The sequence below is a fragment of the Taudactylus pleione genome, unplaced genomic scaffold (assembly GCF_031769625.1).
Source record: "Taudactylus pleione unplaced genomic scaffold, aTauple2 ptg000431l, whole genome shotgun sequence".
NCBI classification, from domain to species: Eukaryota; Metazoa; Chordata; class Amphibia; order Anura; family Myobatrachidae; genus Taudactylus; species Taudactylus pleione.
In genome coordinates, this window is record NW_028284833.1 from 1,983,748 (window position 1) to 2,009,487 (window position 25,740).

General features: G+C 41.4%; 1 protein-coding gene across 2 annotated transcripts in view; it reads right to left on the reverse strand.

Annotated features, from left to right (window-relative positions):
* Positions 1–9,817: 9,817 nt before the first annotated feature.
* Positions 9,818–25,740, reverse strand: part of DIAPH1 (diaphanous related formin 1) — a 253,834-nt gene continuing 237,911 nt past the window's right edge. The window contains exons 26-28 of one of the 2 annotated variants that reach the window (XM_088447393.1): positions 21,712–21,798; positions 15,013–15,056; positions 9,940–10,072 (exon numbers count right to left, since the gene is read on the reverse strand). In XM_088447393.1, the coding sequence (XP_088303519.1) occupies positions 10,034–10,072; positions 15,013–15,056; positions 21,712–21,798 (170 nt within the window). In that variant the 3' untranslated portion in view covers positions 9,940–10,033. Of the gene's footprint in view, positions 10,073–15,012; positions 15,057–21,711; positions 21,799–25,740 lie in introns of both variants that reach the window. The other variant, XM_088447392.1, reaches the window with a different exon arrangement.

The window sequence follows — 25,740 nt, forward strand, 5'->3', positions numbered from 1 at the left end:
CCATGAAATAGCTTTTGAGTTGATGGGCCCATTACTTTTGGCCCCTTAAAAAGTGGGAGGCACATACAGAACCATTGTAATTCCTACACCATTCACCTGACTTGGATGTAATTACCCTCAAATTAAATCTGAAAGTCTGCAGTTAAAGCACATCTTGTTTGTTTCATTTCAAAGCCATTGTGGTGGTGAATAGAGGCCAAAACATAAAAATTCTGTCAATGTCCCAATATTTATGCACCTGACTGTACAGTGTGGGGTCCCTCTAACATAACAGCCGTTAGGACTGGAATCCCTAGGGAAATAGGGACCCCCCCCCCAAAAAAAAAAAAAAAAAATGTGGTCACCTCTCCACAAAGAACCAGCATGGGAACTGCCGCTCTCTGACCAATCAGCGTATCCCCAATAATTTGTATGGAGTGTGACCATCAGTGACTGTGAGTGATCTGTCATTCGCAAATTGGCACCTGGAGGAGCAGCAATAAATAGTTTTTTGAACCCCTTCATCTTGTAAGTAATAAGTGGATGAACGAGGACGTGGGGGGTGTTTATTTAATAAAGGACTACAATACTCGGTGTATGTGTCCTGTCTTATTTTTTACAGGTGTCAGTGGGGCTCAATGTCAATGCATGTTGGCACTTGTGGTTGGACAAGTGCCATCATGAAGGGTCAGGCTTGTTGGGCCCTGTAGGCCACCTGTAAAAAAACAATATTATTTAAACAATTTAATTACTATTACCTCTGCACCCAAAGTCCAGGGGGTGTAAAGAAGAGCCATGGGCCCAGGGCTGATTGACAATGGGCAGGGTTTTTTTTTTTTTTTTAGGTGGGGGGGGCATTTGGTAGGGGACCTCACACTTTTTTCTGATTTGTAAACATTTGTAAACATCTTCAGCTAACGAAGCCTGCACACATCACAGTGATCTGTGCAGAGCTTCCATTTCACTGTAAACTGACGGCGGCTTTGCCATCGGAACCGCTGTGGATTAAGTGGGGGACGGGGGGGAATCCACCAGGTAACGATGTTGAATTTTAAATGACAGTCAAAACAGATGAATAGTAAATGCTGTTTTTGCAGATTGCAATCTGACGTGGATACCAGTCACTGTCCATAGGTTTTGAAATCGATGCAACACCAACACTTTTTGCCTTATGATGGACATAAGCTTTCAGGAGTAATTTGTCCCAGGCAGTGATCACTTTTTGTTTAGGTCAGTGGTCAGGGAACAGGGGTAAATTACCCCACATGGGGTAAAAATGAAATTCCTGGGGGAAATGGACGGACAGCCGGGTATGTATATGAATCATTCTATAATATAGAATGATTCATATGCATGCCTGGCTGTGCCGCAGGGAGGCTCTAAGCCGGACGCCCGCTGAGATATTATTACCAGCGGGTGCCTGGCTCCTACCCTGCAGCGCCGTGTTAGCCGGAGGTTGTTCTCTTCTGAACTCCAGCTTCCGCCTCTCTCCATGAGCACTATGGGAGAGATGTCATGACGTCTCTCCCATAGTTCCGAGGAGCAGCCGGGCGGACAGGACGGCGGCGGATGCAGGAGCGGGGATTAAGGTGTTTTTTTTTTTTTTTTGTACAAGCGGCACTACAGGGGCATTATATGGGGGCACTACTACAGGGGCACTATATGGGGGCACTACTACAGGGGCATTATATGGGGGCACTACTATATGATTTCCTTCCTTTCAAATCAAGGGGTAACATCAGCGTATCTAAATATATTTTGGGGTAAAAGGTAAAAAGTTCCCTGAGCCCTGGTTTAGGCACTAGATTGGGACATATATTAGCCTAGGCAAACCCCCCTCACCCAATAAGGAAGGTCTGCTAGACGACCCGTCCCTGCAGCATTACAGTCTGAGCCTTACCCAGAGCCCAAAACTTAGTCCCGCAAAATGCATTCGGGAAGACAACTCTGATCTTTGTAACCTATTATGAGACAGCTGCATTTGTGTGTCTGGAGCTGTGTTCCCCACTCCTTGCTGTACCAGGGTATGTTAGGGCTGGAATCCGACTGGGCTGCGGTTTCACTGGGAGTTCTGATTTGGTAAAAACTGCAGTGGAAACACATTACAGTTAATGGTCAGATAGAGCAGACACAAGTGGAATGAAGTCTGTAAAATAAAAGCAGACGCAAACAGCACATTTTATTTTAACACTTATTTTAAAATGTGCAGGTTTCCCCATCTGTGTAAAACTATTGTGCTGTGCAGTGTAAGATCAGATCATTTCATACCGTGTTGCCGCACTTTAGGCGTTTTGCATAAATGGGTGCATTTTTACCATGATTGACCAATCACACGCAGTCATTATCAACGTTACTTACACCATGGTCAGAGCACCCGAAACTTAAGACCCCTCCAGAAACCTACGTTTGAAACTTATTGGCGGTCATTTTAGTAAATGTCACAACTACAGGCCTACACCACGCCCTTACGGTACACTGACTGCAACGCCACACCCATTGTCGCCCCAGTCTCTCACTATCACAAGCCACATTTGCAACTGAAGGAAAAATGCGGATTGTTAAAAAATTTGTGAACGCACAATAAAATGATACAACTTGAGACATCCCCCCTCCGTCTTAATATCACATTTCCGTCCATCTCTGAATAAAGCCCTCAAAGAGCAAATCAGTAGCTTAAAGTTATACTCCACCTTAAATAAGTCAAGACTAGAAATGTACTGGACAATGGGCCTGATTCAGAGCCGGACGTAATTAGCGCTCGCTCGTCCAGAAAATAGGGGTGGCTATTCAAATGAACCGTTCGCTCTTTGCGGTCTGTTCACGCCTCTAGGTCTGAACGAGCGAACAAAACTTGCGGTCATTTTTTTGAAAAATACACCCCCTGGCCGCTCGCATCCTACGTCATGTCCGCTATTTATTAGATTAATCGAGTACATCGACCAGCGTCTGAACTGCTCGCTATTCTTGGGGTTGGTTTTTGCTACCACAATTTTGCGAGCAGTTCTGACTATAAAATAACCCAGTGACGTGGTCATTGAGGCTGCTGTTTTAATTATGCACACCCATAAAACGCCCGTTTTGACCTTTAAGCACGCCTGCGTTCGGATCTCCAGTCCCCGTTTACAAGCACCTTCCCCTGTTACCACCCACATACGCCTCTTTCTGTCACTCAAATTTTCAGGCATTCGCTATTTTGCGAGCACATGAATTTCGACCGCACTGACTGGTTCACGCATGCGTATTACAATCCGTACGCATGTGCAGTTGGGCAAACATCGCTCGGATCGAACGAGCGGCCGCTTACAAGCGGCTCTGAATCAGGCCCAATGTTAGCTGTATTCTTAAACAGAGCAACGGTGTTAACAAAAAAAAAATTGCCCATTAAATTACATCCCTTTTAAAATAGAGAGTCAGTAATTGCAGAACATTTGTAGGTTTAAAGACCACCCTACAAAAGCCAATCTCACTTTATGTAAAATACTGTGAGGAGAGATCTGTGAACCTATGAATGTCATGTAGCTATAATTTAATAAGAGAAAAATCATGAACACTTGGGCTTTGTGACTTAGGGATGGCGCTGTGTGCATTAAGGAACTGTTAGAAGCTCTGCAAGATTTTATTTATACTCCATTTCCCAATAGAAATATTCAGAATGGAATATTCTCCGGAAACAAATTTGGATATATTCCAGAACTCCGCATTCTTCATTGGTGATATTTGCAGTGATGAGATCACCCCCAATCCACCCACACCTGAAACAAATCAACAACAGGACATATAGAAGTGTGTATAGGGATGCCAAATATCAAAACGCAATCATTTGAAGCCATATTTAAAAATAGCTCGATCTGTAGAATGAGGGGAACATGGAGTTTGGCAGCTATTGTACACTGTTCATCCTGTACATGATTAAATTGGTTACAGATCGGATAGTTCTGCAACATGGATAGAATTATTCCTGGTCAGATTCAGCATTCGGCACAGCAGGTATTTGTCCAGGGCTGTAAGAAAGTGTAATATGTAGATTTCCTGCACAGTATAGAATGTGTTTTGTTTTTTACATCAAAATACATGACGACATTTAAAGCAGAGATGTGCGCCGACCTCAGTGTTTTGGATCGAGATTCTTCTTCGTGTTTTGGTTCTGTATTTTTTATTTTAAAGAGAAAAAAAAAAAAAGCTAAAATGACATCGTTTTGACCTGTCGGTATGTAATCCAAAATCAGAATTTGTTTTTTAAATCAGAGTTCCAAACCGCAGGAAGATCCAAACCGGGACTCAGTCCACCGAAGTGATTCAGAACCCCTAAATTCGGTTGTTGTCGGTTCTCTGAGAACCGGATCGCACATCTCTAATTTAAAAAAATATTAAAGAAAAAAAAGCAGCAAAAGTTTTATCAGTTATATTGTGCTGTGTCTGGGTTTATTCAGAGTAACACTAGTCTAATAATGCTGCTATATTGATTTGTACATGTTAACCTTTTGATATAATTTTCTATAAACTTTTCTGAGTACAAGACCCTTTCAGACGATCGTGCAGACTTAATTTACATAGGGCGCCGAAGTGGTTGTCTGCCATATGCGGCACTGGAAAATTAGATGTCCAGAAACTCTCACTGAGCCTTTACTTAGTTCCTGGTCTTGTTATTCTGTGACAGGATCAGAGATGTACTGTAAGAAATAGTGTGTGAAAGACATGCGGCTATTGGACGGGGTGGAAGACTTTGCCAACCAGGATTAGAACCTGAGAAATGTGACAATTACACATATTCTCAATAGTACTGATGTTTGTGCTATTACTGTGCCATTATATGCAGTTTTTATTTCTGTACAAAGCTACTGTAGGTGTTGCTGCATGCTTTGTGTTATTGTCCAGCTATAATATAAATCTCCTCCCATACTCACAGGAGGTAAACCTGTGACAATCTGTAAAAGACCAAGGGGTCTAGTTACTAAGCAGTGTTAGAAGACAGAGTAAAAAGTGATAAGGTGCCAGCCAATCGGCTCCCATCACTTTTCACTTTGTCTTAGTAAATAGACCCCCAAGATTTGTCTATGCCTTACTACATTTATCTTGCCCTCTATTTGACAATAGAAGATAGTGTTCTTGGAATCAGGGCCGCCATCAGGAGTCCTGGGCCCGGAGAGAGAGGAGGATCCGGGTGGCAGCTGTGCAGATTTGTGCCAATCCACCAGCTGATTGCAGCTGGCGCACCAGCAGCCAGGCATGGCGAAACAGCGGCGACAGCATTTCAAATACCGCGCTGGCTGTGAGCCAACCACAGCTCGCATAACGGCAGCCAATCAGGAAAGGCCACTCCTAATTGGCTGCTGGTCTGAGCTCTGAATGACTCAAGGCCGGCTCCATATTCAAAATGCCGCCGGCGCTGTTTCTCCTTGCCGGGCTGGCTGCCAGTATACCTGCTGCAACTAGGTACTTTGATTCTGACGCTGCTCTGTGCCTCCTTCCACCCAATCCAGCCAGCCTGCCTTCCCTGGGCCAGCTTTTCATTCCCTGTGCCAACCCTCCACTCCAGCCTTCCCAGTCCTGTGCCCCCCCAGATCCAGCCTTCCCTGCATTCTGCTTAAGGTCCAACCTTACTTGCCATGTGCTCCCCCCACTGTTGTCTAGCCATTCCTGTGCTCCCAATATGTTCAGCCCTCCCTGCCCTGCATCCCCCAGGACCTGTCTTCCTTGTCGTGTGACCCTCCAGTTGCAGCCCTGCTATATCCAGACATCACTAGTCTCTCATATTTTGCCCCCACCCCCACCTTTCCCCTATGCCCTTGACAAACCACTTTTCCTCTTGCCCTGCCCCTTATCCCGCCACCCCCTTTCATCTACCACTTCTCCCTCCTTCATCTCTTACCATCCTCCTCCGCTGAAGAATAAGAAAAATAAAACATGAAAACCTCACATTGCCCTAACGACTAAAATTGCCATTTAACTATAACATGATGTTAAATAGTATACGCTGAGATTAAAGACACAAAGGCAAATGAAACAGATGAATTGTTTTATTAACAGTTGAACAAAAATATATGATATGATTATAATTCCCAGAAAAAAAAAAAGACCAAAAAATAAGCATGATATGTTTTTTTTTTTTCCAGTGATATAAACTTGTCTACAATGCAATATATATATATATAAAAAACAAAATCCATATAAACCCCATGATGAGATGTCTGGCTTGCCACATTTGGCCTTTAGGATTACAAAACTAAACAAATAAAATCAAATGTCTTAGATATTAACATAGAAAATTTCATGTAAAGGTAATGACATGATAAAGCAAGATATGGCGCCTGACCGCAATGGTAAGCGCAGGAGCCGCCAAAACTTGTAGGGCATATATAATAAAATGGTGCAATCAGGACCTAGGGCTTACTCCACAGATATTAGCTTTCATTAGTCGGTCTACACTAAACTGCTAAAAAATATCTGGTTGGCTGCGAAGGGCTAGAGATCTTTTGATGTCGACACATTAAAAAGCCAACTTGTTCTTAAGTGTCACAAAACTGAGGCTAGCTTCAATCTGCTAGAGGTGCAAAACAGCAATGCAATAATACAACATTGTTAAATATAAAAGGACACATTTTGTAAAAGTAAATAGTGGCAGTTGTTTTCCCCAACTGCCACTCAGCAGAAATTAGCTGCATTCTGATTAGCTGCTAGGTCATGAAATAGAACCATACCCCATGCCAGATCGGTAGATCACTAGGTTGGTGATGGACCAAAGCACAAGAAAAATGCTATAATTTATTACCTTTCCTATTGGAGCTGGTGGCTGTGTTCTGCTTTGCTGGTATACTAGTTTGCATTTAATTAAGTTAGATCACCCCTCCCTTCTCCCCCCAAAAAAGAACTATGGTTGGATTAATCAAATTTACAAAAATCAAGAACCACAAAGGGTTGCTAGATAAATATGATGGTTCATTATTTCTTAATACCTTGTATTAACCAATAAACCAACACCACTAACTAAATTGTGCTTACGAAGTAAGAGGCTATTTATTTTGCTAACCTACTTTACAATTTTATGTACTTTAACCTGTCTGGAAAATGAAGGGGAGCCCAGCGCCCAACATTCAGAAGAGTAGAAAAGAAAAAATATATATATTTATATGTTTCAGAAATTAACTAAAATACCAAAAATAAACTAAAATCTGTAAAACAAAAACAAATTTTGATGCATAGCGACCCTTCTGCATCTGTATGGAAATAAAATCCCAATGCAGAAGCCTAGCTAAAACATAAATATACATATAATTCTATCAAACATTAATGTGGATATGTGTGTACTTGTTTTGTACAAATGCTGCCTGGAAAATAAACACCGGAAGTATATTGTTCTCATGCAGAAAGAATTTTGGCAATTTGATAGGTTTGAATTGAGATATGGAAAGTATTTCACAAAACTGAACATTAGCAGCTATACCGTGTAAGCACTGCATTGGCCACATTCAGTAACTAGCAAGGTGCTTGAATTAAAGATCCTATCTAAGATTAAAATCTACCAGCATCACTATTTAAATGTTTTTTTTATTTATTTTTTATTTCAATATTAATTGATTAAATCCCTCCCCAATGTTAGTAGTTTGGTGAAGATACACCTGGTGGAAACCCCCATCACCTGCTGTATTTAGCAGGGTTCTGATCCCTCCGTAACATAAGAGGGTCTTTACTGGAAAAGCTCTTGCTTTTCTACCTGAAAGTTTTTCAGTGTTTTTTTTTTTTTAAATGGATTATCCATATAGCAGGGCTTTGCATGATCCCCATGTCCCAGTACACAACACATTATTTGATCAAGTCCAGTGTGCCAAAAAATGCTATTTTAAGATGTAGTGCAATTTAAGCTGGAGCATAGAAGCAGGGACAGTGCAGGCCCTTGGGTCATCCTTCCCCCCCCCCCTCCCATTGGAAGCCATAATTGTACCTTGGCCAGTCACTCGCTAGTCCGCCACTGCTACAACTTTCAAGTCATATTTAATTATGCGTATTTATAAATATATATATTTGTGTCCGTCTTGGTGATGCAATATTTCTATCAAAAAAGAGCAGAGAGAGATCGTCAAGTGATCAGTGCCATGACAACACTGAAACACACACACTACTTACCACTTGGTATCTTCCCAATAAAAAATGACTATTCGGTGTTTTAAAAACATTTTAAGAACCAATATTAGAAATTGTTCAAATAGAATAGCAACCCAGACGTAAATGTCCAAATAAAGTTTTGATTGAAAAAAACAAATGTAACTAAATTTTTAGACATGCTAGTATCTCCTATGAATTAACTATTCTCTATATCAACTAAGACAGTGACCCTACCCCGTACATTCTAATGGAGACCACCTGGTACTGATACAGCACTGTTGGGTCAACCGTAAACAAAGAGGCCCAGTAAAATGCAACGAAGCCTCTTTCCAAGTAATATTACTTGTACACGTTCCTATCTAGTCTCCTAAATACAATGATCCTATAAATCCAATATATATTATGTATAAAATAAAATATAAGTTTAAATGACAAGGTACAGCATTTCAGAAACATGCAGGAACTTAATTCGCAGTGTATGACTAAATATTTGTTTGCATTTTACAGTTATGGAGTACGAAATTCATTTAGTCAAAAACTTATGTTGGGTGAAGAGTTGAGAGGAAGTTGAGGTGAGTAGCTGATTTAAATTAAAGGTCTGTGGTCATCAATGGAAGGTTGGTCATCTTTGTGCGCATAAACGTCTCATTTTACATTCAAGAAAACAGCTTAAAAAAAAAATTACAAAAATAGTCACATTTCCAAAGAGATCCATGAGCAATCAAATGTGGTGGAGCAGATCCTTCCCCGCCAGTCATATAAAAGACGTGCAAAGGAAATGTATAAGTCATGTGCCATGAAGAACATCTACTGTGATGTTGACAGACCACGAAGATCAAAAACTGTAAAATCATATACACAGGGCAACAGAACAAATCAGGCATAATACAGCTATCACATGACAGAATAGCAAATACAAAGTGCCTTGTCTCCATTAAAATCCACTAGAAGGGGGAAAGAAAAATTAATTTTTTTGCGAACACCAGAACTGATTAAAACAGCAATACTTCAAAATAAAAAAAGCCCAAAGCCCTGGTAAACATACTTATATAACACTAGTTTACCACTAGATGTAAGAGGTATTAGAGAGCTAGAGCTGGCAGTAGGTCATCGAGGTCTTCCAAAACGATGGACCCTATATTATACATAAGGTAGAAGAGTTGTCTGATAAGATACAAAAAAAACAAAAGCACAAAAACCAAGTTTGAAAGACGGTACCATCCATAGATTTCTTTCATTCAAGTTTTTAAGATCATACACTATTATTAAGCAATGGTGATTTAGGGAGAATAAACAGCAATTCCCTTGAACCATTAACAAAAAAGAAAATCGAAAATTAAAAGCCGATGTACTGAAAACTTTCTGCTAACTGCTACCGCAATAACACCAAGATAAATAGTCATTTACATTACAGTGATGTCAATGATCTCTGTCCTCAGAGGTACGCAAGCCAATAGATTAAGGCAATACTGTATTTACACTAGATCACACTTTGGTTAGGTTGACTAAATCCATTCCATATCCGTCTGCACACATATAGGGTTTATTTTCCTTGCACATTTGGTTGCAATGATGTCCTGCACACTGTACCAAGTAGCAAACATAAGTTACCAAAACCCTCCCGACATTTATCATTGGAGACTAAAAATAAAAAATAGCAAGAAAATGAAGACCGCTGATTGGCACCTTTTTTCCTATGAATGACCCAAACTGCTAACTGAACATAAAATATCTCCTCTCCTCATAGCTGGTGAAAGTCTTCTCCAAAGTTCTTGTAAGGTCTCCTATTTCCGGCTTTTGAAAGTACATTGAACGCTGCATGGTTAACTTGAGCGAGTGAGCATATCTTGGCTGTCTTCATGACCGATGTCCATTTCAGCCAAGTCTGGGGCAGTATATTTGGCCTTCTTAGTGCCCACAGATGTTAATGCATCATCCTTAGTCAATTCAGATGCTAGCAGCGAGGTAACTGCGTTGCCAACTTTTCTATTTGCTAAAAAAAACAATAAAATAAAAGGAACATAATGAGACAATAGTAAAGCACACAAGTGCCATAATTATGACGTGTATGCACTTTTTATGAAATGTGGTCCCAAACATTTGTTAAAACACATATGATCTTGATAACTTAAAGGGAACTCAACCTTGCCAGAAAGATTCAAAAGTATAATTTTTTACATGTCTTGTTCTAAGAAATCGACAGGTTTCTAAATCAAGTTTTATGCATACAAGATTGAGTAGTATTGCACTACAATTAAATGGCTAGACAGTTTTGTTCCCTTTAAGAATTCCAAATTAGTTAATTTTCACTAAAAGTTACAATTATATTTTACAAGCATAAAAAAAATATATATAAATTCAGATTAAAAACTGAAGTGTAAGCTAATTACAGTACATTTAAAATGAATCTATTCCACGCCATTTCAACACCTATATACGTACCCGCCAACAGTTCCAACATTTCAGGGGTGCGATTCAATGTGTCCCTACTGTAAGTTATAATGTTGGCAGATGTGCACATAAAGCTACTGTACGTTTACATCAAATATTTCAATTTTAATATACTGTACAAAGAAACAAATCTTGGTATGAGAGAAGTGTAAACGTGCATCCTACAGTTTTCATTTGTGCTTGCAATGAAAAACTTACATCACACTACAGAAAAAACTATCCATAAAATAAAATATTCGTAAAAAAAAAACCCCCAAAAAACTTGTCATAAAATAACAAAAGAATAGATTTAATAAATTTGGTGACCACTAATATTATACACAATGCTGTAAATAAAATTATAATAACATTCAAAAATACATATGTAAATATTTCATGAGCTTAACAAAAATGGAGATATTTCTAACAAATTAATTGATCATAGTGGAATATTATGTAACTATAGAGCTCGACTCTGCTTTTTAAGGCTTGAAAATTTGAGCAATTTTGCCTTCCATACAAATGTGTCCTCAAATGCACCAAGCCTCAATACTCCATGCGTCACAAGAAGTCCGGCGCAAGTTAGACGCGCCATGCATTGTGGTGTAGCAACTTTTCTTCCAATTTACACTTTATTTGCACCACATACGCAGCAAAACACTTCTCAACCTGCACCAGTGAGGCCGGGCTGCGACTTTATCCGCACAGGAATTAGTTTTAAATATGTACAAAGTCGCACAATTTGGCGTGCAAAAAAGCTGCGGCATCACAGCAATTTGTGCGCAGATTCAGACTCTTTCGCACACAGATGTACAAGTGTTGCATATCAAATTAATCAGTACAGTTTTGTTAAGCGGATTTGTCGCATTTGACTGTTTCAGTTGAGCCACTAAGGCGTGAGTGAAAAAGACCAGCTGAGTGGCACGGGACTTGGCACGCAGAGAAGGGCTATTTGACGCGACTGTGGCAATACTGTATACACATCTGTGTGGAGATCTATGGAAATGGTTAGGGGGTTTATTAATAGCAACTATTTTAAAAAGATACAAAACTGGCATTTTTGTCAGACTTGGAGGTATAGTTACTAAAGTGACAATTTTTAGAAGTGGAGATGTTGCCCATAACAACCAAACAGATTCTAGCTATTATCTTCTAGAAGGTGCTAGTTAAATTTTAGGTAGAATCTGATTGGTTGCTATGTGCAACATCTCTACTAAAAAAACGCTCACTTTAGTAAATATACCCCCTAGTGTTTTATAAATAGACCCCTAAGTGGTGATTAGTAATAGTGCCTCTTTTACAATAAGCAAATTGTATTTTATATTCAATGATCTTTTAATTAACTATAGCCACTTATGTCTGGAATTGCTAGACTAACTTTATTAGGTTTCTATGACTAGTACCCCATACTCAAGCAACTTGTATTGTCAGTGTAGGGGACTGCTAACGATATCCATTAATCCTCTATTGTTGAATCACTTTGACCAGCTACATGTATGGAAAACCAAGTATAAGTAATAGGCTTGTAGTGCTTAAATAACATACAGATGCAATCTCGTTAAGCAGTTTTGTCGCATCGCCATGTGACTAAGACACATTCGAGTGGACAAGAGACAAAAAAAAGATGCTTGGTGCAAGCCCAGCAGCATAGAACATGTCGCCCCGTGAAGGACTGTTTAGCGCGACTGCGGCAATATGTATGAGGACACATCTGTAAAGGCCCATATGTAATACAGCCTGCGAGTAGCAAGAACTGGAGCGATTCCAGCAATTTAGCCCATAGATTTAAAGCAGTAATAATTTAAAAAAGGTAAAACCAACCTGATATTTCCTTTGAAAAATATATTCCTGATTAATAATTTGAGATTTGTTTTTTTAAATATATCCTAAAGAGTTTTTTTTTTCTCTAAACTCAACACTGATCAAACTTATTTAATCTTGAAGTACCCAATATCAAATTAAGTACAATAGAAAATATGCAACTAGTGACGGGTAATATTACTATGCAGCACCTATATAGATCGCTAATAGGTTTAATGATGCATGTCAACAGCCGTGCTACATTAGAGAATCACATGAACCTACATGAGAGTGCTTAGATCTTCAGTTTAAATCCCTACACCTTTTGTGATGCAAAAATACATTTAAAATAAAGCACATTTTACATTTGTGGTCCTGTGAAGAAAGCTAGCAGTTAAAAAGAGAGTAAGACAGTTGTCATGCACAATGCATGCACAAACAAAAAAAACATGCAATGGCACACAAAGGAATAACAAAGCAGCCACAAGGAAGCAGCCGAGCTCTCATCTTGAAAGATTATAAAATGCATAATGTATTTGCGTTAGGTGTCGAGTCTCTGATTTATGACTATGCTTTCAGTAATCTGCATTTTGCTGTCCCCATTAAGCACAGTTGGCCATACTCGCGCCAATACAGATGGTGACATAAGCAAATTGCACGTAATGTGCGCCCACAAAATGAACAAGAATCCAATCAAAATTGATCGTAGTTTTCAGGGTAATTATTCAGCAACTGGATCAAAAATCAGCTGACTACAGTGGGCTTCAATCAAGCAACCAAAATGTGGATCTAACTTGCCAACCAAGTTGGTCAAAATGGAAACAGATCCTGTTGTTTGGACAGAGCAGAGAGGACAGACTGTGTGTAGCCAACATAAAAGGGTGGATGGAATTGAGAGACCTTATTTACTTAAAAAAAAAAAAAAAAAAAGCTAGTGATAAAAAAAATAATTAAAAAAATTGAGAAAATAAATAAACTAACAATATCCATAACATATGATGACAGCTTAAAGTCTGCTATTCTTCTAAATGAACAAGGTATTCACATACAATTTAGGGGTAAGACTTTTTTGCTAAGGATAACAAATTGAAAAGGCCCATCTAATGTTATATAAATAGAACATCTAATGGAAAAAGGCCTAACTCATGAGCCATCTACAGACGTCCGCTACTTCCATCCTTACTATTGAAAACACCTTGAAAATAGAATCAATATTCAGTAAAACCTCTATTTAATTTAATATCAAATAAACAAGGTGCAGCATCTCTTTATGTACAATGGCTAGTACCAAAATCATGATGGGCAACTATCCAACACAGAATCATAAAGGAATATATATATATATATTTTTTTATATTAAAGACGCCAGCCTGGGGATAACTTACACTGCAATATTATATTGAATAAGTTAGTAAAATTTTCCAACAAATGTTCATATTAATATGTGTCAGTGAAACTGTACGATTAATGGCAAGAACTAGATCTGGAACAAGTGGTTTGAGAGATGAATCTGGACCCTCAAATACAATAAGGAGCGGCCAATGATATGTGCCGACATAAGCTTCAAAGATTAAAAGAAAAGAGCTTACTTGGACCAATGTTGACCAAATAGAACTAGGACAGAGGTTCTCAAACGCGGTCCTCGATTCACCCCAACAATTCATGTTTTAGAGATATCCATGGTTGAACACAGGTGGTAAAATCAAATTGACTGAGGTACTAATTAAGTCACCTGTGGTCAAGAATGCCTAGAACCTGGGGATATATTTACTAAAGTGAGAATTTTTAGAAGTTGGGATGCAGGGGCATAAGTAGGTATTTGAAGGCCCATACCAAAAAAGTTTGTAAGGGCCCCTATGTACCACCCAATAGTGAAAAATGTATGTAACACATGTAACTTTTACAAGGAAGATGGGCCCACCATAGCTCTAGGCCCCAGAGCAGCTGCACCCCTTGCACCAATGGTAGTTTGCGCCCATGTGGGGATGTTGACCATAGCCAGCAATCGGATTCTACATTTAACTAGCACCTTCTAGAAGAGAAGATCTAGAATCTGATTGGCTGCTATGGGCGACATCTCCACTTCTAAAAACTCTCACTTTAGTAAATGTACCCCCTGGACTGTTAGGGTGCCTTGAGGACAGTTTTGGAACCTCTGACCTAGGACGCCCATATTTCTGGAGGAGAAAACTCCAGTGATAGAAGCATAACTGATGTGCTGGCTTCATTTTGGTTACCAATTGCAGTAAAACAATAAAAATAAAGTTGAGCTCTTTAATTGTCACCAAGACGGTGAGGATTCAAGCAAGGGGATTTGTTGTTTTCAACAGTCCTTACTGGGGAGAGTTCTAGGGAAAACATTCATGAATTACAAATTGGCAGTACAAACAGAGAGTGCACCCCCCACGTATGTCCTTTGGAAGAAGGCAAACACTGTATGGCGACTGTCACCTTTGTATTTCTGAGAACCAAAAGACATCTCTCAAATTCATTATTTAGTCCGACTTGGCTCTGCACGTTTTCATGCTTTGCCAACTATGTTAGCTGCAATATTGCTGTTTGCATAATAAAATCAGGAGGAAAAAAATATTCCAAAACGAAAAAGGGGGGATTGTTGGGTGTGTTTAGCAATAACAAAAAAAAAAAAAAAAAGGACAAATGGTTAATAGCACAAACACATCACACAAATGCACCCAGCGTTACCGGGTCTGGTGTCGCCTCCTCCTCACTGAGGGACAGGACAGAGCCTATTCAGAAGAAATAGAGCATTAAGAGGAGACAGTGCAGCTCTTGGAGCTTGCGGAGCTGTGTAAGCACAGTTATTGCACTTACCTGCACCCAGGCGGAAAGCTGCAGAACATAAAACGATTTATGCCCTCTATTACATTTTATGGGGATGTACAATATATTCTCTTGTCATTGGGGACTACACTGCCTGACTGAGGACTTGCATAACATTTCAGCATTTTGAAAGTATAATTTTACAATATAAAAGCAATCCCCATCCCAGATCAGGACTACTATAAATTGCTATATTATAACATTGGAAGAAAGAAGCATGTAATAATATACAGGAAAACATAATATATAAAAAAACAAACCCCAAAAAACCTGTAAGAATACTATTTTTTAATTTTATTTTTAAAAGGTAAAATCCCATACAAACTATTTAAAAATCACACAATCCTGCTTGTTTCCAGCAGAGCCAGTCACTATGCTATCCACTGGTCACATGACAGCAGAGGAAAAGGGAGCGGGGTTTTATGGTATGAATGTCCAAAGCCTCTGTGCGCAATGCAAGTGACTGTGGTTGCCATGGCAATTGTATGACACTTTACAAACGGTTAATGATTAATAGCAGCTTTAAACTGTAACCTAAGGAAAATTAATTTCCCCATGTGTCTTCTTACAGCTAACCAGAATGATTTAGGTTAAAAACACATTTATAGATGTTATTGTCGTTTTAAGAATATTATACATTAATTTACACCCAGCCCACATACATAAGATAGAAGAGCGTTTTGTGTTTCAATGGTAACGTTTATTTAGAACATTTCTAAATGTGTTCAGCTAAAAACAGCAAATTGTTGAGTAGGCGGATTTGCGATCTAACCTATAAATTCCACCTCCATTTCCTGATCTGTAATTTTGTTCCAGAAACCACTGAATTGAAGCCAAACGATCAGGCACTGCATTTAGATGATGCATAAACGCAGAAGGGTGAAATAATAGAATACAGCAAGCTGTATTTACATGTCAGTATATTGCAAATGTTCTAGAATGACAAAAATCTGTAGTAAACATTTGTTTTGTTTTTTTAGGGATTAACCAAATACACTGTAAATCATTAAAGAGTAAAATACAAAGGAGACAATAAATATTTAAGTCTGTTGTAATAACAATGTAGCCACCTAAATAACCAGTGCAGAATGGATAAATATTGAAATTAATAGGAATTCACTTTTCAAAACGGTGTGGAAACTGGTATACTAGTTAGCAACCATTAAGTCCACTTCCTGACACGGATATATTTAAGAGGGGTTAAACACTAGAATGACCGGAAATTTTGCAGACGGTCAGGGAAATTACCCTCCACCCCGAACCATGCAAGATTGCCGGTACACACTAAATCTTCCTAATGAACGGCAAAACGATCACTTGTTACGTCCTTCATTAAACTACACAGCCCGGCATACAATATCCTGTGATTGGCCTTGCAGCGCAACCAATCATACGATATCGCATGCGACCAGCAGGAGCAGCAATCGGGCATGCATGATATGCCCGATTTGTTGTTCCCATTTGCCCAAATTGGGCTGATATCCTGCAAGTGTGTACCCATCCCTACTTACACTGTAAGATGTCAGGCCTGTCTGCTTAGAATTACATACACTCTGCAGTAGAGTGCACCTGCATGGCTGCAGACTGGAGGAAGGTTTCATTTCCTTCATTTAAAGGCCTTTTGCACTTCACATACGGCCAACTCTCCTGGCACTTTATTTATATGTCACCAGCACTAAAAATAGAATTTATCTGCTTTTATATCTGTCTGCTTCTCTCTCTCTCTCTCTTTATACTCGACAGATGTGTCCTCATACATCTAGCCTTAATACGCCACGTGGCACCAGATGCCTGGCACGAGTGAGCCGGCAGGTCCCGTGCGACTCTTTTGTGCCACAAAACGCGTCTTAGCTGCAATGTGATAGGACTAGGACGCACCAGCAGACTGCGCTGATTACTTTGATATATCTGTGTGCGGGCGAGTCTGTATACAAAGCACAATGGAACTTAGCGTGGAAAAAAGCCGCGTCCGCTGCGTCGTAGTGCTTCACTTACAGATTCAGAGACTCAGTCGCACACAGATAGTCGCTATGCGCTAAGACGTATTATCAGCAAAATATAAGGATGCCCGGCACTAGCAGAGTAGCACGGGACATGGTGCGCCTGCAGGAATGATGTATGAGAACACATCTGTATCTCTACTATCAGAATATAGATCTTGTGCTATATACATTGCAATTCATCACATGGACTGATGGATAATGGCTCTCAGAGAGTGTATGTGCTTGAATTGGATTTACATGGAGTGATACCAGAAAGTAAAGAGTAGAGCAGAGGCGCGCAAAGAGCGGGCCGCGAGGCAATGCTGATCAGCCCACTGCCTCTCGCCAGCCTGCAACTTGCAAGCGGCCCACCCAGCATTGCGAGCATCCAGCAGTGCTGGAAGCTGGAACTCCTTTTAGCTGTGGGCGCTCCTCCATCACTTGCCTCAGAAACAGCCGATGCTGCCCAACTGCTAGCAGAGCGCACAGTGCACCTCGGAATACATGCCCCCAGTGGCAGCTGGCTGTATAGGCATCCGTCCCCAGCACTGTCCTGTTACTAGGAGGTTTTATGGAGATCAGAGTAGCTGACAGCTGTGCGGCACAGTGCATCTCTCCAGTGATTCCACAGCCCTAGGAGTACCCTTATTATTGGGCAATTTCAAGCTGATAGTGACATGCTTCACCTTACTTAGGGCTAAAATAAATGCTGTAATCTGTATAAAATTATCAGCGGCGTTTGAGGTTTTTCACATTCATGTTAATGCCATATTTATACAAAAAGCCATGCAAGGACAGGCCATGCACTAAAGGGCTGCCCCAGCGAGGAGAGATCGATTATAACTGGTAGCATCTTTCGCAGTAGTGAGATATGCCAGCCTATGTAATTATCCCGCTGTGCATGTGCCAGGTCACGCATGTGCAGATCAGGTGTCAGGAGGGCAGGGTAGAGGAGCCAACTGCTGCACTCTGGGAGCAATCCGAAGGAGAACATTCTTTTCCCTACTTTTCCCCAGTACGAGCAGACATAACGACATCTAGAAATGGTGTTACGCATTGAACAAAAGCGTCGCTACTCTCCTCCAAAAAAAACAAAAGGTTTGTGCACAGCCCCCGCTGGTACCTATGGGCACTGCAGAGAGACCGTGATTTCTCCACATTTTCATTTGTTTCCTGAATATGGGGTAACGAAATCTACGGGTTTCTTCAGCTAAAGTGCAGGACAAAAGCAGTTTAAAGTCTTCACTAAATAGACCTCTAAGTCTTCCATACTAATTTTAGTAAATACTGTATAACTTGCTGAAAATCGTGCTTTTAAAATTAGAAATTAAAATTCGACAGTTGAGCTGATGTGAAAGTTTCTTTTTTGTTCTTGTTTTATAAATATAAAACATCAACTCATAGATTATAATAGCTGTCTAATGGTGAAACCTATAATAAGCGACACTAATAGTGGAAAGTTGGTGAAGAACATCACTCTAGACCTTAGTAGCTGATTCAGACCCGGACGCTAAGAAGTGTTCGCTCGCACCCTGCGTATGCAAATCCAGCGCACGCCCAGCAAGGTATAAGCACGTCCACTGTGTCTTGGCGTGCAATCACTTTGTGTATGCAGACACCCACCAGCCTGTCTTAAGATGCCCACTTCCGCACGTCATCTCCAGGAAGTGTATGCAACCATCGGTACATCGGGTACCATCGGATGCAATCGCAGCGTTTGTGGTTGACTATACCCTACCGCAAGCACTGCGATCACTTCAGTGTAAAAAACAACCAGGTGACGTGTACTATGACGCTGCCTGTTAATTATGCACGCCTCTGAAACTGCGTTATTTCGGTCAGGCACGCCTGGGTTCACATCTACACCCTCCCGTGTCAGCCCCTTTTACCACCCACAGACGGCTTCTCCCGTCACTAACTCTGGTGGGCTGTCTATGTTCGGCGAGTGAACGCTTCCCGATGTTTCGCAGTGGTATGCGCACGCGCACTGCGATGTATGGGCACAAAGCGAACCATCGGCAGCTACGAGCGAACGCTGCTTAGCATCCGGGTCTGAATCAGCTCCTTACAATCATGGTCAAACTTGGAGAAGTTTCCAAGTTTAGGTGAAGCCTGACTCCCTGAGTATTATGGGATTTGTAGTACTGCAAGGGTCGGGGGGACGGCATTTTGGTATTATCTAAATGGACACTGATGTTATTTAATAGAGTAGTAGCTAATAATAGATATATTCTGACAACTGCAATAATGTTCTTTGTGCATTAATGGCATTGTAGAGGATTAGGCAACATTTCCACGTAAGCCCTGGCAGCCTGCTACAGTGTAGAAATCAAAACCGTGCAACTAAATGGGTTCATTTCAACAATGAAATATAAAATAGGTTGAAAGTGTTATAATACTAGAACTCTTGTCAAAGGAGACGTTACTTGGCCTTGGGGCCCTTATCTCGCCAGGGAGAGGCCCTGAAAACTATCACATCCAACCTGTACACGTTATACTCCTGTGATTTATCAGGAATACACAACACGGTGACTGATTAATACTTTGTCATCCTGTTAGCTGACTACGAGCAGCTGGGATCTAACGATATCATTGTATGTCTGACCATGACCTAAGGAAAAAGATGTTGACTTCACGCTGTGGCTGGAGAACAAATTATGTCGATTCATCAAACTGTATCCGCCAGCAACAAATCTCTGGTCTAAACTGGTCACCACTGAAAACCACAGGCTGCAGGAATACTGGCTCTATTGTCAGATCGGGACGCACAACAACATAGTCCGTCATTGCCAAAGAGATTACTATTCACGGGCTGGGCTGCCAGAATCTTTGGCACAGTTGTGTCACTTATTCTAGATGTTTTATTCTCCAACGACTGAAAATCAGGAATTAATGGCTCATTCGGCTGAAATTAGCCTGAGACCAGAAAGAGATAACTAAAGATCCCACACCGCCATTACAATATCACTAGTGATTAATGACATCCATTCATAGGCCTAACAGTGAATTGCAGGGAACAATACTTTAATGTTCCACATTCTGCTATGAGATTAGTAGTTCTACAGAAACCTAAAATCCTATAACACGATGCTATTTCCCATAAAATGGCATAATATAAAAAAAAAAGGGGGGGGGGGGGAGTGATACATGATTGTCAGACAACAAGAATCCGCTCTTTCTCCAGAGGGAATGTACTCTTTTTTTCCCTAATATCCATAAGACTGCAGTCATATATCCAGAAAAAGTTTGGGAAAGTATGATTGTTAGATGGGTGACGACCGCACCCAGCAGTGACTCATTAATCTGCAAACGCTTAGATAAAAGCTGTATTACCATGCAATGGGAAACTGCCATGTAATAACATGTTTAATCGCACAAGGCTCGCCTTTTTCAGGTCTCTAATAAAATAACTGTTGAGGAATAATTCCACTGTAATATTATTGCAAACAACAGTCTCCCACGACAGGACGGTCTCCCACGACAGGACGGTCTCCCACGACAGGACGGTCTCCCACGACAGGACGGTCTCCCACGACAGGACGGTCTCCCACGACAGGACGGTCTCCCACGACAGGACGGTCTCCCACGACAGAACTGAGGATTTCCCGGGAAGTCTGACATCTCAGGAACAATATATAGTTATGAGACCGGCGGACGCATGGCCGCCGGTCTCAATACAGACAGTGTAATCCCAGCAATAGATCTAACAAAGGCATCGAAATACCGACACCGGAACTCCGACAGGACGCTGGACCGATCGTCCAACGCCGGGGGTAAGTATCCACGTAGTCGGTGTTGGGGGGGGGGGGGTTAGGTTTAGGGACCCCCCGGGAGGACTTAGGGTGCCCACACACATAGCGATGTGTTCCCGATCAGCCGATGTACACGATTTCCCCCTGAACTCTCCCCGGGAGCTCTGCACACGATTTGGTATGAAAAGCTGCCAATGTGACACACGATCTATCTGCCTCCTAACTACTCCAGTGAGATTGTCAGATCTGCCCTACAGCACGGCGGATCTGAAGATGTGATGTGCGACCTGCAGTCTAAACCTAACCCTCCCCCCTAGTGCCGAACCCTAGCCCTCCCCCTAGTGTCTAACCCTCCCACTAACCCCACTACTGATAAAATTGCTAACTGATGCGATTGCTCAGATACAATGCAAAGAGTGGCCGGATGACGGACACACAGGACCACCACCACCTGCTACTACTCCACACTAACACTGCAGTTGTTACCAGTACCAAGGCTGATCTTTTATTAACCCCAATAAATTAATATCCAATACAATCAAAAATTAAAACAGGTAGTTAGTGCTAATCCTGCAATGCCTATACTAACGCCTCCTATCCTTATCCCTAGGTCACCCATGAGGAAGGTCACCAGCAATCCAACATCCTTTCTGCTCAGTGATTGGCTGGGACAGCCTACACCATCCCCCTCGGTGCTGACGGTCAGAGATGTTAGAACTGGGAGTGGAGGGTGCCAGTACAGGAGAAATGCCACCATACAACGTTTCATGTCTTTGTTTATAATGGATCCCATCTGCAAGAAATTGTACACTGTAAATCGGGGTTACCTTGGCGTGGGCCTCTTTTCCTTCTAAACGCCGCCCCGGACTGCAGGGCCTCTAGCAGACTGTCCATCACACCGGTCTCATCACCCTCTGGAAAGAAAATGGCAAAAAAAAAAAGTTAGGGACAGAAAAATAATCATCCACGCAGAGTATACAAATGAACAGGAGTTCTCTGTTGGACTAATCTGCAGTTTAAGAAAGTGAAGACCATCTGTAAAACAGTAACAAGAGCGGCAACAACGGCCAGCCTATCTATAACGTACTTCATGGAATGTTTCATCTGTGATTTAAACCTAAAGTACAAAATAATTCAAAATTAAATGGCTTGTTCTAATAAACGTACAGGCAGAAGTGCCAGCACTCTAATGTCAGCCATTATTTTCTGTATGGCGTCCTTTGGTCTATATGACACAGTCTCATCATTTCAACTGTTAACGCTCTACTTTTCGGTTATTTTAATGTTGTACGTTAATGTCACATCAGTGACGGGGAACAGGTGGCCCTCCCAGCCTTGTCCTGCTGTCCCCAGCTCCTTCCTGCTTTATCATTGTTCTAGCTTGCAATACTTATTTAAAAGACTTGCTGATATTTTATTACGTTGCGGTCTCTTTCAAACGTGTTCATTTAACTTACTACTGAAGTAAGAGTAACATGCAGCCCCCCTGAGGATTAGCGGGTCGGCTAATGAGGCCCCCAAACTTTATCATGTTGCAGATCGCTGTGTTACACCATACCTCTGGCTGCCGGGAAGAACCAGAAAAATCATATATATTTTTTTCATGCGTGTATATTTTTCTAACAGAGCATCACTGGCACGTCAGGGTAACACTGTATCATGTACGCCTTCACACGTCACATATGAAAATGTCACTTAGAGGGGTTAGTGGTCCTCAAAACTTTCACATGCTTAATCGTTAAGGTGAACAGTCGCTCATTTACTGTATATAAATCATTCTTCATTTTATATTTAGTGGTAATTTTCAGCCCATCCAACCGAAACCCTATTGAGCAAGTTAATGTTGGATTTTTCCAGCTTGTCTGTAACAGAAAAATGGGACGTGGATGGGGGCAGGGTGCCAAGATGTTCCGTTGGCCTTGAGGGAGATCAGACCTTGCATGAATACATGTGCACATACTGTACTGCACAGATCTCGTGAGCTCTGATCACCAGAGCAGGAAGCTGAACGCCCAGACGCACTCTAGGGGTCAGTGAGAGATTTCCCCTATTCATACGCTCAGTACTGTGTTATTAGGAATTATTCTGATGACAGGGTAGAATTAATCTTCTACTAAGCCAGTGGTGTCAAACTCGGGCCCTTCAGCTTTTGTGGGACTACATATGCCCTAATAGCAAAACTGTGGCACTGCATGCTGGGATATGTAGTTCCACTGCAGCTGGAGGGCCCGAGTTTGACACCACTGTACTAAGCAATTCTGGCACTACATGCAGTAAATATAAGCAGCAGCTTAGGTTATCCTTTGGCTACAGACTGAATAATGACGGCTAAGTGTGAATACTTCTCCTTCGGTCACTAGAATTAAGCTGCATTTCTTGCTTTCTCCCTCTGCAGGTCAGTACAGAAAGGCTGGCAGCACGTGTGGAATACACATAGTGTTTTGTGAATCAGCTGCACAAAGGAAGACTCCCACACTCTGGAGGAGGAGGGGGGGGGCAGGATGATGGGTGAAGGAGTTCCCATAACTCATGTTATTACGTTCTGTGCCTTCACCGCAGTGCAGACGACCTGTCCTCCCCTCTGTCTGCATTGCACAAGCCCAGGGAGGGGAGGGGAAGGGAGGGGAGGTTAAAGGGTGTGCTGGATGTAAAGCAATAGCTAGGTCCATGCTCCCTCTGCTGGAGGAAGGTAAAAATTACATCTTTTCTGAAATAGGAATGCACAATCTCTCCTGTGTTATGCGGCCTTATAAATAAAAGGATAATCATAAGTGTTTGTAGCCCTGTATAAAGGGATGAAATTGACAACTGGATACATACAAACAGTATATAAATAAATACATATAGACAAAAGCAGTGAAGAGCATAAAAACATGCTAAGAGGGTAAAATTCTGTACGAAAACAGAGTGCGGGTTACTGGAATGTACGGGGGATTGTGGAGGGTGCAGCTGCGTGCCACATGAGAGGGGAGAAGGCTCAGGGGGTTCCGATAGACTGAGCAGCAGTTGTACCACATGCTATTTCTGCTGGATCAATCTAACTATCCTCTTACATGCTGAATACAATGTAATCATGAGCACAAAAAAACCCCAAGTGCTCTCTAGTCCCTGTAATTCTGGTAAATTTGCATTATAGACGTCAGCCCATGGTATAAAGACTTGCTTAGTCATTTATTCAAATACAAAATCCGAAAAGGCAAGATCAGGCTACTCCCCCATCGTCACTAACAGTAACAGACAAAGGTGGGTGGGAAAGGGAGATTCCTAAGTCTGGCCTTGGCAAGCTCATACTCCAGGAATCCAATAGTTAACCCCGAATTAATCAGTGTCCTTGCCTCACGGTTACCATAGAAACATGTGAAACCTGAATCTATAAAGGCATGTTAGAACATCTGTCATTGGAAGTACTGGCTGCAAAAGACCTGCCAATGGCGCCATCTCGTGGCTGAATGTGGGTGTAAGCTCTGACCTAGATTACAAGGCTTCAAGGCAGATAATTAAATGTGTGGCTGTGTGCTTGCTTGGTGATAAACATCCTAAGCTTATTTCGGAGGTGTCAGTAATTAATTTTCTTTTAATTAGCACCCTTTGCAAGCCTAACCATGCTTAACATTATTGACAAGTAGAGTGCAAGCTCTTAAGAGCAGGGACCTCTTCTCTCATGTGCTTTTCCATCCCTCACAGAGTCATCTACTCTCCATTGGCAACAGTGGCCACATACCTTTGGGTTCACATGCTTTTGTGGGCATTATGACTGTACTGTACAAATGTGTCCTCATAGATCTAGCCTCCTTGCGCGTTAAACAGCCCTTCTAATCGCGCCAAGCCGTGACTCTGTAGCACTGAGCATCTTGCGTGTGACTTTTTACCATCAAAGGCATCTTATGCACACAGTGATGCAAATAGCTAGCACAATCAGATTCTGCTGATTAAAATGATATGCAGCATGCCTACATTCTGTGTGCGTCTGTGTGTATCTCTGCATGTGAAACGCAACGTTATAGTGTTACAGCCGCTGACACTGTAACGTAGCATTTCACATGCAGATACACCCGCAGTCACATACAGAGAACATAGGCATGCTGTATATCATTTTAATCAGCAGAAGCTGCTTGTGCTAGCTATCACTATGTTAATAAGATGCATTTGATGGTAAAAAGTCAAACGAAAGACGCTAGGCGCTACCGAGTCACACGGAGCTCCCGTGTTATGTGTGGCGCGACTTGTAGTGCATGGAGGATAGATGTATGTGGACACATCTGTATATGCTGCGATGTTTGCTTAGCTTATATCTTGTAATATGCAATGTTTGTACTGTGAGGCTGGTGCACTTTTTCCTTGTTATGTGTGCACTGTTTATGTACTTGTTAGGCGCTGTGGACCCCTTGTTTCGCCATGTAATGAATAATAACAAACTACAGCAGTTGCACCCGAGTGTTAAAAATACATTATAAAAACACAGAAAACTGTAAAAACTTTTCTAATGAAATCAACCGTAAATATCTGTCATTTTATTCTGGGCACAGATATAGTAAAATATGTATTTTGATGACTTCCTTGTGAGAAAGGGGCATACGGATATTTAAATGACCGTATACCTGATGCAAATATTTCTGCTTTCTTCCTAAACTCTGAAGCACGCTGGTCGGTCACCTACATACACACACACAGAGTGGCCTGGACAGGAGAGGTCTATATTACAGCAAACATGATCTTACATGGTGATCAGGCAAATTGATTGTTTTCGGAGTGTAACTTGGTCTCCGAATCTCAATACAAAGGCAGGAAAGAGCATCTGGCCTTCATCACCCACTGGCTGCACAGGAAATCTCAGGCTCAGGAATAACAAGCTTACA